The 14876-nt window shown below is 42.8% G+C and overlaps 1 protein-coding gene across 1 annotated transcript in view; it reads left to right on the top strand.

The window, feature by feature from the left end:
- Window positions 1–14876, top strand: part of COQ8A (coenzyme Q8A) — a 43325-nt gene that overhangs the window by 10991 nt on the left and 17458 nt on the right. The window contains exons 2-5 of the mRNA XM_058835495.1: window positions 675–869; window positions 3067–3477; window positions 4457–4523; window positions 12251–12325. Of these exons, the coding sequence (XP_058691478.1) occupies window positions 693–869; window positions 3067–3477; window positions 4457–4523; window positions 12251–12325 (730 nt within the window). The 5' untranslated portion in view covers window positions 675–692. The remainder of the gene's footprint in view (window positions 1–674; window positions 870–3066; window positions 3478–4456; window positions 4524–12250; window positions 12326–14876) is intronic.

A 14876-nucleotide genomic window follows, 5' to 3' on the forward strand; every position in this document is an offset into this window, starting at 1 on the left:
GGGCTGAGTCAAATATTCACTGTAGTGCAGCATGTTGCAAATGCTGTGGTAGGTAGATGTTGTGAGCATGCTTAAATTTCCAACTAAAAGTAGCAGAATGAGTTACAAGCTGGGGATGGAACAGACGATGGAGCAGACTAAGGAGAGGGGACAAAACTTAATCATTGGTGTGGGAGTGAAGAAATTCGGCTGTCAAATGAGCAGGCACAGCTCCAGGGCAGGAATGGAATATGACAGTGAACTTGATCAGTGCTATCAGGACCTGAGAACATATTCCAAGGCCCCATAATAATTAAAGGTCAAATGCTAATGTTTTTAATCTATTTCTAACATCTGGGATGAATCAAGACAGTCTTTGCTGTGTTTACTGACATTTACCTGTCTTTGCTTGCCCTGGTCAATTTGGTAACTTGGATATTTGTATGGAGTCCTGGAAAGTTATCCTAGTTGTGAGAACAGGGAGAGTTCTCTTTTCCTGCTAAGATCAGCTAACTAGGCCCTCAGGCTGGCCTGGGTGCTATCTGTGCTGCAGTCAAGTTACCATGGTGGCTGCTTGCCAAAGCAGGAAGAGATGTGCTGGGAATATGCTGTCAGCTCTTAGGGGATGTGAAACCTGTTGCAAACTTGTTCTTGACATATTTTCTCCCTGTTCCCTCTCCCTTATTATCTTTCAGCGCAGAAAGACATCAGACATGGCGGGTGATGCCATCATGGTCATGAGGGGCTTGACCAAGCTCAGTAAAGCCATCCTGGAAACCCAAGCAGGACAGCTTCGGCAGGTGCTCCTCGGGGGAGATGCAGTCACCATTGCAAAGACTCTCCAGGCCACTGCTGAGGAGCAGTTCAGTTCTGCTTTGGGGAAGGTGCAGGTAAGCAAAGCTCTTTGTGCATGGTCTAGTCTGAGGTTTTGCTTTTTCTACAGGTACTCTTTTGGTTTTGTTGTGTGAGTGTCTGGGAACTCGCATCTTGAATGAGAGCCCAGTTCTGAAGTGCGGGATTGATAATAATAGTAACGTCGAAATGCTCTGGAATTCTTTGCAATCTGTGGTGTGTGGAAGGTGCTTGGACAGGAATGGGAGTGGAATGTTAATGTTTCCATTACTGTGTGTTTAAGACATGCTGAATAAGAAGAGTGCTCTGTTCATTTCATCTTGTCAAAGATCAAGCTCTTGTTAAGATTGGTCAGCAGCTTTGTTATTTAGAGTCTCCTTTAAACTTCAGGCATTGATTTACCTCTTTTAGAGTGCGTTGGATTTATCTCAGTGCTGCTTCCTTCCTTGGCAGAATTGGTGCACAAGATATTTTTTCAGTGTCTCAGGATCAGGTGTTTGCATGTTCATTACTTAGAGCCCAGGCTGGATTTTCAGAACTGGCTTTCAAATGAGGAACATAAGGAAAGCCAGACAGCAGCTTCTCTCATCAGAGATGGGGATAGATTTATAAGAGCTTCGTGTTTGCTGTGCTGCCATCTTTTGAAAGCAAGGGGCTTATCTGTGGCAGTTCTCTCTCACGATCCTTTAGAAAGAGTGTGTAGCTAAGATTGTTTTTGAAGCAGAAACTAATGAATGAGATTTTGATGATTTTTATGCAGTGAGCTTCGACTATCGTGGCACTAGTCTGTCACTTCAGTCCTAGAATCTGGGCCTGTGTTTTCTGGTTTTATTTAAGCTTGCAGTAGAACTAACTTGTGTGTTTATGGGAATTGTGCTTTGTCTTGTCATTGCACCCAAGAGGAGAGAGACGATATTCTTCTGTTTCTGTACATGTTTCTTTGCACAAGAGAAGCCCAGTGAGCACAACAGCAGAACATTTGTCCTGCAATCTGTAAGTGGGTTGCAAGAGAAGTTGCTGCCAAAGCAGGACTCAGTAAGAAATCTAAACACAACATTTTCTGTCTTGAAGAGAGGAAGATCTTTTACATTAAGTGTCAGGATTTTAGCTGTCTGGCATGTTTCTAAAAATTTAAGTATGGAAGTAAGGAGGCCTTCTTGCTTGGTCAGTACTGTGGGCCACAGTCCCCATCTGTAAACATTTCTCCTCTCCTCCCCTGCTGTGATGTTGAGGTTCAGAATAGCATGAGACCTGCTGAATAACAGGAAAGACCATGTTCTGTTTTTTTCTCTAAGGAAGGGAAATTTAATTAGTGTTTAGGAAAGAGCCTGAAATATGCTGCCTTCTTGCCTGACCACAGCAGGATTTAAAATCCTGTTGATAGCCTGTAATAATCATCAGTTATTTTATGGTATTGCCACTGCTGAGATAGGTAACTAGAATATGTCAGGGAATAAATGAACAGGAGATAATGCTCTGCTGTTGATTTTTATTTATGTATTTATTTTTGACTGAAAAGTGTTAAGAAATATCTGGACTTTGTGGGGCAGCTTTTGCAAGGTTAGGACCAAAAAGAGAAAAGTGTCAGGAGAAGCTTGCCTGGAGTGTTGCTGTGCCCAATGCTGTTATCCTTGCTCCAGGCACAGAATTTTATTTATTTTGGGATGACAACACATAGTTTAGCGGTTGAATAATGGAATGTGTTTTTCAGTTGGTAGTGTCATGGCTGTGAAAGGCTGAGCTTACTCTGCCTGTAAGTAGGTATGTGGTATTGCTTCAGGTGACTATGGGCTTGGAAGTACTCACGTTGTGTGACTGAAAACAGGAGGGGAGGAGGGAAAACAATCTTATTCTTATGTGATAGTGCAGCTCCCATCACCTGTTGTTTCTGAGCAGTGCATTGCTTCTAGTGAACTCCATATTTAGTGACCCTTTCCGGCAGTGTATGTAAAAACAAGGTGTTTCCAGTTATGGATATTGGAGAAACTTAAAGAATTTGTCCTATCATTGGAGTTAAAAGGTGATTAAAAGGTGCCAGGGATTCCAGGCATCCTCAGCATCTCTTTCTTTCTTGTCTCTTACTATGAATGTCTGCAGTGCCAGAATCTCTAAGTCTCTATAATTCCTTACTGTGGAGACATGACACCTAGCTGCATGCTCGTCTCTGAGGACCACAGGTGGGTAGGGAGCAAGATTTAAGATCTTTAACTAAAATATTTCAATTATTGTTTGCAGGAACTAGGCAAACAGCAGGAGAACTTTACTGACTTTGCTGAGGATTTTGGGAAAGACTATGACTTCTCAGCCCGAGAACCATCAGATGCTCCAATGGACTTCTCCACTGCCCCTGGCAAGCCTCAGGAACACAGCGCTGAAGGCCCTGCTTACTCCTACACAACAAATGGACCTTTTAGAAATGTTGATGAGACTGGAGATTCTGGCATGGGTCAGAAGCCTTTCCCTCCCAAAATGGATGCAAGGTTGTTTGGAGGCATTAGGGACCCTGGAAATCCTTTTGCTACTGCCTTTGGACAAAACAGAGCTTTTCACCAAGACCATTCCTCTGTTGGTGGATTGACAGCTGAAGATATTGATAAAGCCAGACAGGCCAAAACAGGTTCAGGGCAGAAACCCTACAAACAGATGGTATGTTGTTTTAATTAAGGATTCTCAGTGCTGTGGTTTCTATTCTGGATTGTCCTTACTCACCTTGTTCTGTTCCTCTCATTTCTTCCTCTTCTGCTATTCCCATTTTGGGAGGCAAAACAGGGAAGTGTCAGTGCTCATTAACCCTGTGATATTTGTTCTGTCAACAGCTTTTCAGTCTCTCTTTCCACACTTGCTCCTTCTTGGTCAGGTAATCTGATGTGAAAGGATGTTAAAAAGGTATACACAGGCTTAGAATTGGACTAAAGCTTCTCACAGTGGAGACTGTGGCTTCCTGTGTGGCATTTTGCAGTTGTAGAGGTGGAGGCAGTGTTGCTCTGAGCATAAGTAGATTGGAAACTAACATGGCTCACAATTGCTGCTTTACTGCTTCATGCACTTGAGTGAGAGTGCAGAACCCACAGCAGAACTCACAAGTGCAGATACTTGTCATCTGCTCTGACCTTGTGCGTCTTTCCCCACATCCAGTATCAGATGCCACTGTGGGCTCACTCGCTCAGGATATTTGATGAAACTGTATACTTGGCTACTCCCACTGTTGTGCGTGGAGGAACTGTCTGCAGTCCTGTGACTCTGATGACCCTCCATGAGTTCTATTTCCATGCATAGAAGGGAGTTTGGGTTAGCATTGTACAGCTTCTCCAAGTTCAAAATACGAGGGCTTCTGTGTTGAAAGTGAAAATGGGGTTTCCAGATGTGGTTATCAGCTCTTCTGTCTTTCCTACCCTCTTGTCCTCTCCTCTGCTCAGTGTGTTTCAGTTTATGATGTGTCCATTCTGCACAGTATTCCCTTGAAAAATCTCCCAATAGATACAAGGCTTGGGTTCGAGGGAAGCTTTCTGCAGTATGGACTTGTTCAGGTGCTCTAGCTTGTGCTCTGATTTTGCAGGTGTCTGACCATGTGCCCAGTTAATTTGTGGATTTCTTGTTTTGTTTTTCCCCTCTCTCCCCACCGCAGCTCAGTGAGCGGGCCCGGGAGAGGAAGGTTCCTGTCACCAGGATTGGCCGACTCGCCAACTTCGGAGGTCAGTTTGCACTCCCATGTTTGCCATGGCGCTTGGTTAATGGCTGGCTGTGACAGGGCTCCTGCTCTGCAGCATTGGGTGGTTCCATCTGCCAGTTCAGCTGGCTAATAGGAAAGTGCTTTCCCACAGACAGCTTGGTTAGCTCAGAGCTTGATTTGGGCTTTTTCATCTCTCTTAAGAGTTTGAGGCAGACAATTTGGGGGTGCATAGTAGAGCTGCCCATCTTCATGGTGACACACACCATGTGGGCTGTGCTGTTTTCATGGGAGACTGAGGTACAGGTTGTTCCCTAGCTTATTCTCCTGTCCTGCACATGTGATTGGACTTTGAGGAAACTCTCCCGGTCCTTACAGTTTGCTGTTAATGTCAGGCAGAGACAGCTGGAGCAGCTGTTATTTTAAGTAATCTTTTCCCAACCTTACCTGTGCTACTTCTCTGAACACTATTTAAATATAAAACATATCCTTCTGGTATCCCTTTTTGAGCATGGAGAGATAATAGTCAAGGTTTGATTTACTTGGTCTACAAGCAGTGGCTGTTTTCTCCCAGAAAGGATGGAAATTCTGAGCTTGTAAAATCAAGCTAGCTGAAACGTAAATTAATTTTACATGCAGAATGGGACTTACTATATCAAAAAGCAGCTAAATAGCTTAAGTAATATTGACAGATGATGCATATTAAATGTCTTGTATCTAAAGTCATCAAATAATTTAACATATTCCTGAGGAAAAAGGGATCACAGTATTGCAGGTGGGGAGATGAACACAGCTAGTGCTATGTAGGTAATCATTGGATGAGGGCTCTCTCTTGCTGTGGTTGGGTTTTTTTGAGACTATTTTGAGATGATAGTGGCCTGTCTAAGTTGAGAACAGTCTCTTGTGTGGCTCTTGTGATTCTCTTCCACAAAATTTGATAGAGAAGCACATGTACAAAGTCGACATCCTTGTGTTACAGATCCCAGAAGAAAAATAACCTCTCAAATGTAATTCAGATCAACTATTATATAAAAAAATTCTTTCTCTGTGTGTCCTTTTGTCAGACTAATATGCACACTAGGAGGAGGTGGGGCAGGGGCTCATCCTATGCAGTGCAGGAATAAACAGCATGTGAATTTTGTGATAAGTTTTTCATGCTTGTTAGATCTCTTTAACACTGTAGTCTATTGCAGGCACTCTGACTTCACAGCATGCTTAGTATTCCTTTAGGGGAAGCAGGGTTCATGATCTGTTTTTTGGAGTAACAAGACATTACTTTAAAACTCACTTGACTATGTTCTTAAGCTCTAGTAGCACACAGGTCTCCATTCTAATCTAGCCTTGAACGTTATGAGAAGTATCACAGCACTTTTGGCTGTCACCTTTTGAGTTCATCTGCTGCTGCCTGCTGACAGCTGGTGGATGTGGAGTGGCAGATGACCAAATTTTCTGTGAACTTTGGGTTCCGGTGCTGTTGCTTTATGCTCCAGCTTTTGGCACCCAAGGCTGTTGTGTGAGGGAAGGCTAACTCATGCTTCCAGGGGAAGTATAACCTGTCTTCTCCTAACCTCAAGGTAAAAACCAAAACAAACAGTGCCATTAGACCAAAACCACAAAGGGAGAGTAGGAAAGAAAGAGATAGTTTATAAGCAGCATCTCCAGACATCTGTGTGTCATTTATTTTTTTTTGGTCTTGATCCTCTCCTCTAGTTGTCTACTTTATATTATTAAAATGGCTGGCAAGACAGAGTGCTTGCTTTTAGAGGGCTTCTGGGGGAAAATTCTTCAGCAGAAATTGCTCAGATTTTCTGGTCTCTGCAATCTCTTGTTAGCATTCTTTGCTTATCTTTCCCTCTGAATTTTAATTTGCAACAGCAAAGATAAGCAGTACTGTCAGTGCAGTGGCTTAGCAAACAACAGATGTGGTCTATAGGTAGTTTATTTCAGTTAAAGATATCTACTGGTAATATTTTGGGACTTCTTACAAGGGCCTGTGGTAACAGGATGAGACATAATGGCTTTAAACTGACAGAGGATAGGCTCAGATTAGTAGTTAGGAAGAAATCCTTTATCCAGAGGGTGGCAAGGCACTGGCACAGCCTGCCCGGAGAAGCTGGGGATGCCTCATTTCTGGAAGTGTTCAAGGCAAGGTTGAATAGGGGAGGATGAAGAAATATTGCAGAAGAAATTATTTCCTGCTCTACTGCCCGGCTTTTTACATTGCCTCAAAAATAATTAAGGGCAGGAGGCTGCTCTGTATCTATGAGGGAATATAGCTTAAAGCAAGTAAACTTTTGGTGCAGGAATTTTCTTGTGTATTTTGGGATGCCATCTCCATTTGAAGACCCCAAGAAATCATTCTGGGAAATAAAATGGTTGAGGTAGATTCTTCTCCTACAATCTCCACACCAGTCAAACTAGCATTTGATTCTTTCTTATTTTAACTCTTTTTTGGGGTTTGTTTGGGTTTTTTTTGTTTTTTTTTTTTTTTAATAAAACCCACTTTCCCCCTTTATTTCTGTATTAGAACAGATTGGATAAGATGGAGTGATGTTGAGTAGGTCAAAAACAGAGTTCGTATAACTATTCCTGGGGTCCAGACAGCTGAATCCCCATGCTATTGGCATGATCCCATTCCTCCTTCTGTCTTTGCATGTTTTCTTTTGTCCCCTCCAGTGTTATAGGGAGTGTTCAGCTGTGTCTCAGCTGTGATGTCAGGACACGCTGGTGGGTGATGGACAAATTAGTAACAGGAGGCAAAAATACTTGGACTGCTGAGTTTGCCTGGCTTCTGTGGCCAAAGAACATTTTACTGGAAAGATTGATGTTTTCCAACACTTGCATGTAATGCTGAGCTAATATTGCTCTGTGATCAGCACAAGATCCTCTATTCAACTTCTTAGTCATCTTTATGTATTTTTGTATGCTTCTTGAAGCAGCCGGAGTCACTGCTAGTAGAGGTATTTATAATACTAAGTAGCATCCTTGATTTTTATTTATTTGTTCTTCCCAGGATTGTAATTGGCAAAACAGATTTTTTCCTGCAGTTTTTTTGTTCCATGCTTGTTTTGTAGCTGATAGTTCATCAGTTCCATCTACTCAGTTCTTGTTCTTTTTTTTATTTCCATTCTCCCTTCCTTGCCTTATTTGACTTTTCTAAGCTGTTTCTGTCTCCCTTAATCATATTCCTGGTTTCTAAGTTTATTATTTCAATGATTTAATAAGGTTTTTGTGCAATAAAGAAAATTCAGGAAGCTTGTGAAGCCTAGATTTAATGTGATTTTAACAATTTTGAAAGCAAAAAAAGCAAAAACCTAGTGTGTTGAGGTATGTTAGTAAAGTACATACAGGCCTGACGGCTGCAGGACTCAGATTGTCATGTGAGTGGCAAGTGAGTGTATTGGGTTTGCTTTTCAAGGGTTTGGTGGTAGCTTCTGTGACAATCTGCCAAAAACTTCCCCCATATCCATCTCCAAGATGGCTCCAAGCCAAGGCCGTCAGTGACGGTGGCTGCACCTCTGGGATAAGAGTTAATGGGAAAAAGCCTGCACAATTGCAGCTGGAGAGGGGAGTGAGAGAAACAGCCCTGCAGACACCAAGGTGAGGGAAGAAGGAGGTGGAGAAGGTGCTCCAGATGCTGGAGCTGAGGTTCTCTGGCAGCCTGTGGTAAAGGCCATGGTGAGGCAGCTGTGCCCCTGCAGCTCACAGAGGGCCACAATGGAGCAGAGTTCCACCTGCAGGCCTTGGAGGAGCCCACAGTAGAAGAGATGGATGCTTGAAGAAAGCTGTGTGAAGTCCATACTGGAACAGGTTTGCTGGCAGGACCTGTGACCCGGCTGTGGGCCCGTGCTGGAGCAGCTTGTTCCTGAAGGGTTGCACCTTGTGGGAGGGACTGTGCTGGGGAAGTGTGTGAAGAACTGCAGTCCATGGAAAGGACTCATATTGGAGAAGTTTATGGAGAACTGCTGTGGGAGCAACCCCACACTGGAGCAGGGGAAGAGTGCTCCTTCCTCTCCCTCAGGAGGAAGGAGCAGCAGAAACAATGTGTGGTGGACTGACTGTTACAACAATCCCCATCCCCCTGTGTTGCTGGGGAAGGGAAAGAGGGAGAGAATTCAGGAGTAAAGTTAAACTCAGGAAAAAGGGAGGAGTAGGAGGATTGTCTTACATGGTTTAGTATTAATTTCTCATTATCCTACTCTGATTTGATTGGTAATAAATTGAACTAATTTCCCAAGGTCGAATCTGTTTTGCCTGTGATGGTGATTGCTGAGTGATCTCCCTGTTCTTATGTTGACCCATGAGCCTTTCATTATATTTTTCACTGCCCTGTTCAGCTGAGGAGCCTTCAGGGTGTGCTGTGTGGCAATTGTGGTGTTTTACGTGACCAAAACCAGGGCACAGGCTGCTCCAGGGGAGGGTCCTGCTTGTGCTTGTCCTTTCCCTGTGCTTGGCAGGCTGATCAGAGTGATAACAGCCCATTCAGCTCCTGTTTGTTCTGTTATGTCAGTGCTGAGCAAGAGGTTTCTTCCTGAACAAAACTGGTTCCAGATCATCTCGATAGGCTTGGCTTGAAGTGTACCAGATGCTGCAGATGCCTGGAAAATATTCTAAGAGCCACTCTGCTGGTATAGAACCAAGTGGCATTTTCCAGGGCTGAAATAATCTGCATGAAGTGCAAAATGCAGGAGAATGACTTTATATAGGTACTTAAGGATATTAGTTTTTCAAGGTGCTGAACAATGACTGAGAACTGTCCCAAAATGATTGATCTTGGAGGAAATACACATCTTGCAGACAAGGAAAGTGAAGAACATCAGGAGTGACCTGTGCAAGTAGATTAGGGGCTCAGAGGAGGACAGTGCTTTTGTAGCGCTGCAGGTTCTTTGGAAGGGTGACTTGTTCCTTGTAACAGATGAGCAGCAGCAGCTAAGACCCATATAGCTGCTTACTCATTTCCTCTCACTGCAGGAAGGAATAGGAAAGAGCAAAAAGGAGAAAACTTGGGAGCTGAGATAAAGAGTTTGAGAGGAAGCAAAGAAAGCTCCATGTTCAAGCAAAGCAGCTAGAAGAGTTCATTCACGACTCCCTACTGGCAGACAGATGTCCAGGTATTTCCTGGGAAGCAGGACCTCAGCATCTGTAGTGGTTACTTGGGAGGGCAAACACTTTAACCCCAAACATCCACCCTTACATTCTCTTTTTTTGCAAGCTTGACTAGCAGGAAACATTGTGATTATAGTTTGAAGATGCTTGAAGCCTTTGCTTAAACTTCAGATGTTTAAAGCTTAGCAGCTGTTTAACCATGGACTTGTTTTTGCCCTACTTTAGTTTATTTGAAACCGTTGTTGACTGGCAATTGGAATTTATTTTTTTGGAAACTGGATAGTGGAGCAGTGAGGAAACTGTAAGAGCACCTATTGAAAAAGCAGCTCTTTCTCTGGTGCAGTCTACCGTGTTAGTGCAGATGCTCAGCTGTGCACATCCATGAAAGGGAAGGTGCAAAACACATTTATTTGTAGTCTGATCTTGCCCACACTGATGAAAACCCAAGCTGCTTTTAAACAAGCTGTAACCTCCCCAGCTTTATTCTGGAAGACAGAGTAGAATCTGGTTCCTAGTCTTTCATTTACCTTAGAAGTGGTTTGTGTCTTAATGATGAAGAGATTAGAAACTTCAGATATACTTTATTTTATGTCCAGGCTGTAGGTCTGGTAGTTTTTAATTTTAGACATTGAACATAGAGCCTTTAGAAGACAATGCGATGTTTTTAATTTGAAACCAATTACTGCCAGTCAGTTAAGTCTAGCTCTGGTAATAACCAAGCTGATTTATGGTGGGGAGCATTGTTTGGTGAAAGTGGGATCAAGGCCAACAGAAATGTTCTGTGTGTGGTGTTTAGTCTAGAAAATCACATCTTGTTGAGATACGTCTTTATTGGCTTCCTGTGTGACTCTTGGTACTGCCTTGCTCCAAGTTACTGTCTTGCATGTGGGATCTGATTGGAAATGATCGTGTATCAGCATTTTAGTAGGTGTTTATGCTGTGTTTGAAAAGCTTTTTTGCTTGTTTTCTGCTAAGCCTAGGGGTATTTTTCTCACTTTGTTTAGCTAATAATATCTCTGGATTTCTGGTGCCAAACTCTTGCTCCTTGGTGGTGCATGGTTTGGCACAATTGAAGGGTCTGCGCAAGTTAGTAACTAACATCAGACTTCAGTGCTACAACTCCATAGAAAAGCTTGCAGAAAATATAGAAAAACTAAAAAAATCCAAAACCAAACTAAACCCCAAACAAAAGCCATCCCACAAAACCCCCTGTAAAACCAACCAAAAACCCAAACCCCAGCCACCTTGTAATGTCACAGATGCCTCCTGTGCTTCACCTTCTGCAGGATTTTCTGGTCCCAGTGCATGTAGTCTGTAAGACTGAAAGTGGAGCTATTTGTGAAGCAGGAAAACTTTACAAGACTGAAATTGTACTGGGAGAGGGGAGCTTGTAATTGACTGATGGGAGAGAGGAAGAAGTTCAGTGCAGGTTGAGGATCACCTAGTTTGTGGCCAGGCTTTCTCACTTGAGTCTACAAAACTTGTGTATGTGGTTCTTCCTGCACACGTGCAAAATGCCATGTGCTGGACAGCTCTGCTTCCTTCATTGTGCTGACTTTGTTCCCTGGTTGTTTTACCTGGGAAGCTTTCCAGTAGTGCCTTGGGGAGGGCTTAGGGTGCTTGGAAGGCAGGTGCACCCAGTACTGTCAGCAGTGTGAGAGTACGGCACAGCAGGATGCACCACTGTTGAGGAGATGTGGGGCAGCACCATCTGTTCTGCCTGCCATATCATTTATTATCCAGAAAAATAAATATTTGGATATTGGGAAGGCAGTGAGACCTTTGGTAGTATGGATTGCTGCATGATTAGATCTGTGCCTCATTTAATCTTCGGTGCCTTTGCTCTGGTTAGCGGAGGCAGATAACACTGCTTTTGTAGTTGTAGCTTAACCTGTGGCTGTGAAATAGCACCCTGGAATTACTGCTTGCTAGAGTGATAATGAATGTGGAGTGCTGAGGTTTTGTCTCCTCGTCTTGCTGTTGCTGTATGGGATTACTCCCCAGCTCCTTGGGACTGCAGGTTGCAACACTGCTGGTGTAAGGTGAGCCTCAGGGAAAAACGTGTTTCTGTTCATCACAGTAAATGAGCACATGGAAGGAAGAGGCAGCTAATGACCACAATTAAACCTAATGCTTAGGCAGCAGGGTTGCAAAACTTTACATTCTGTTGGCAGTGGCTTCATCCTAAATACGGTTTTTCCTCCTGCTGTTGTGGCATGGTGGGGAGTGAGAGGGATTCTGTTCCTTCTTGAGAATTGTACTTTGAGAACCATATTTGTGAGAGTTTTGGCTTCTTTTTTTACTTTTTTTTTTTTTTTTTTTTTTAAACTCCATGATTTCAGTATACAGCAGGAGATTAGCCAGAGTACAAAGCTCTGAGTAACACTTGTGACATGTTTTATAAAAGCCAGATGTCCCAGACTGGCCTAGTCTGTGATTCCTGGCTGGCATGCTGGGCTGAAGAAGTACAGGAGAAAACTCTTCAGTGTTGAGTGAAGATGACTCCATTGCAAAAGCCAGGATGTTCTGATAGAGTGGTTGTGCATTTGGATCTATGGCTTAAAGTGAAGTACCAAAAATGCTTCTGTATGTGGCTTGGAAGGTTTTTTTCATTCTGACTTGAGTATTTTTCTTCTTATTTTAAAGGGCTAGCTGTTGGTCTTGGCATCGGGGCGCTGGCTGAAGTGGCGAAGAAGAGCCTTAGACCTGAGGAACGTGGTGGTAAGCCCTTTCAATGTCTTTCCATTTTCTTTTTTCCTCCTCTGTATTTCATCCCCAGACACAGTTCAGCTGCATTTGCAAGATTTGTATTCTTTTTGAAGGCTGGGTAGTGAGACCGAATAACAGGGGATATAGGTAGTTCTTTTATTTTCAATATTATTCTTCGTTTCTTGGCTCTTCTCCTATCTCAGTGCACCACACCCTCACTACATAGACAGAGGCCAGAGGAATATACCAGAAAATGTGTTTGTGCCAGTACAATTTGTACAGCTTTATTTGCCCATAGCCAACCCTGAGGTTGAATACTACCCCTATGCCCATTCTTGGACTGTCTTGACTTAACAATTCTTTTTAAACTCTTCAGTGAAACCATGCAGTTCTGTCAGTACAGAAACTTTAGATGAGCCTGTGCGTCTGAAAGTTTTGTTAGTGGTTGCAATTAAAGGATGTTGTGTTTGAAATTAAAGGATGTTCTGCCTAGAAGGAACTTGGAGGATGGCTGCTCCCTTATAAGAGAGACAAAGCGCTTTATGCTCCTATTAAATGGGAATTATTTATTTCCAATATCTGTCTTTTGTTGACTTCTAAAGGACTCTCACAACATGCAGAAGGCTGTGCTGTCCAAATTGGCCTGATCCTCTTTCCAGCTTATTTGAAGTTGGTGGTAAAATGTTCCTAAGTTGTACTTGATCATGTCATGGTGGCTTTCTTCTAAGCATATGTGTTGGTAAAATATTGTGGAGGGTGTGTGGGTGAATGGTTTAGGGCATAGAAAATTCAGGTGTTCTTCTCCACAAAACATGAGATTACTCTAAAGTTTATGGTTCCATTCACTTGTTTGTTATCCAGGAAAAGCTTTGGTGTGAAATACTGCAAAATGTCAAGGTCTGTTACAGTTCCTGCAGGCTGTTTTGTCTCAGCTGGTCTCTCTGGTTTGACTGGTATGATTGTGTGTTTAGGTTACTTCCAGTGACTGGAGGGAGCTGATGAAAGGTTGAAGTACTTGTACCTGGAAGTAAAAATGGAAGTCAAATTGTTCCTGGTTCAGAAGCATTACTTTCAGATAATACTTGTAATTCTACTCTGGCTTGTAGTCTGCTACAAAGCCAGTTTCTGTGTTCACCTTGGTCATCTTTGGGTGTGGAAGAAGGATGGAAATTGAACCTCTGTTTCAGGAGGTACTGGAGTGGATGAAAAATGAAGAAATTTGGAGTGGGGAAAACCACTAAAAAAACAAAGCAACTGAACAAAAAAATCCCAACTGAAAGAATTTCCCAAACCATAAAACAACACTTCAGGATATGAAACACATTCAATTTAGTGGGAGGAAGGGGTTGTGGAGGACCCAGGACTCTGCTTGTATTTAGAATACCAAGATGCAAATATTAACAGCTGGGTAATACAGAGCAGTCCAGCAGAGAAAAAGCATCCTTGGCAAAGAGTTCTTGTTTCTCTCTAAGACCTGAGATGTTTGAGGATGGATGGGTTTCCTTTGCTTTGATTTAAAAACATGCACTCAGGCAAACACAGCTCTTCCTGTAGAGTCCTTAAAGGCTTTTTGCTTTCAGCACTTGGGATGTTTGACAGGCTGTTGATACCTGTTGGAAGCTGATGATTTGTGTTGCTTTTAAGAGAGACAGAATTGCACAACTGTTGGTATTTTTCTGCCTGCCAGAGTATTTTCTAGTTGGGCACACCCCAAGTGAAAACATGAGCTTGCAGAGCTATGAAGTTTGAGGGAATAACATGAGCTTTGTTCCTCTCTCTTAGAGCATGAAAAGGATTGCTTTTATTTTTTTTTTTTTATTTATTTAGAGGGCAGAAGACACTTTCTCTTTGCAATAAAGCGTTTGCACCTCTAGACTTTAATCTTCTTGATGGGGAAACTACTATCTTGCTCTGTCAGAAGCCTGCTTTAGAGTCTTGAATCCTGCTTTGGGAAGAGTGATTTTCTTGAACAAACCTTGGTTAAAAAATAAGGCAGTGAGAACAGTCAACTTCAGTTCTAGGCAGGGAATTAGAAAATGACCTGGCTTTTATTTTTAGGTGTTTGTTTGTCTTTCCTTGTTGCTTCCCCTCTTGCTGTCAAGTGTGCTTAGATAAGATCTTGGAGCAGTGGTTGTGCTGTAAAGGAGAGTAATATTTATAGTGGAACTGAGAATGCCAAGAGCAGTAAGTGTGGAGGTGAGGCAAAAGTGAAAAACTTGCAGCTTTTGTACTCTTCTGGAGCTTCTCAGGCCAAAGACACAGGAAGACTTGCAGGTGACTCAGCTACAGCCTCTAGCTAGTGTCCTTGCATATGTTTTCCACAGTATTTTAGAGTGGTGGGGTAAGGCTCCAGGAATGAGAGCTCTGTCCATGGGCTCTGCTCCTGCAGAGGACAGGTACACAGTGGGAGTCCAAGATTCCATTTTCTTACTGTTTTTCTGACATTACCAGCCTGAGCTGTTCCTGGGGGAAATCTCATTACAGAAGTACCTCTACATTTCTTTTAAAAATACCTCTGCATCCCTTTCCTGATTTCAGCTTGAGGCATTTATTCCCAAGTTTT

The sequence above is a fragment of the Poecile atricapillus genome, chromosome 3, assembly GCF_030490865.1.
Source record: "Poecile atricapillus isolate bPoeAtr1 chromosome 3, bPoeAtr1.hap1, whole genome shotgun sequence".
Classification (NCBI taxonomy): Eukaryota; Metazoa; Chordata; class Aves; order Passeriformes; family Paridae; genus Poecile; species Poecile atricapillus.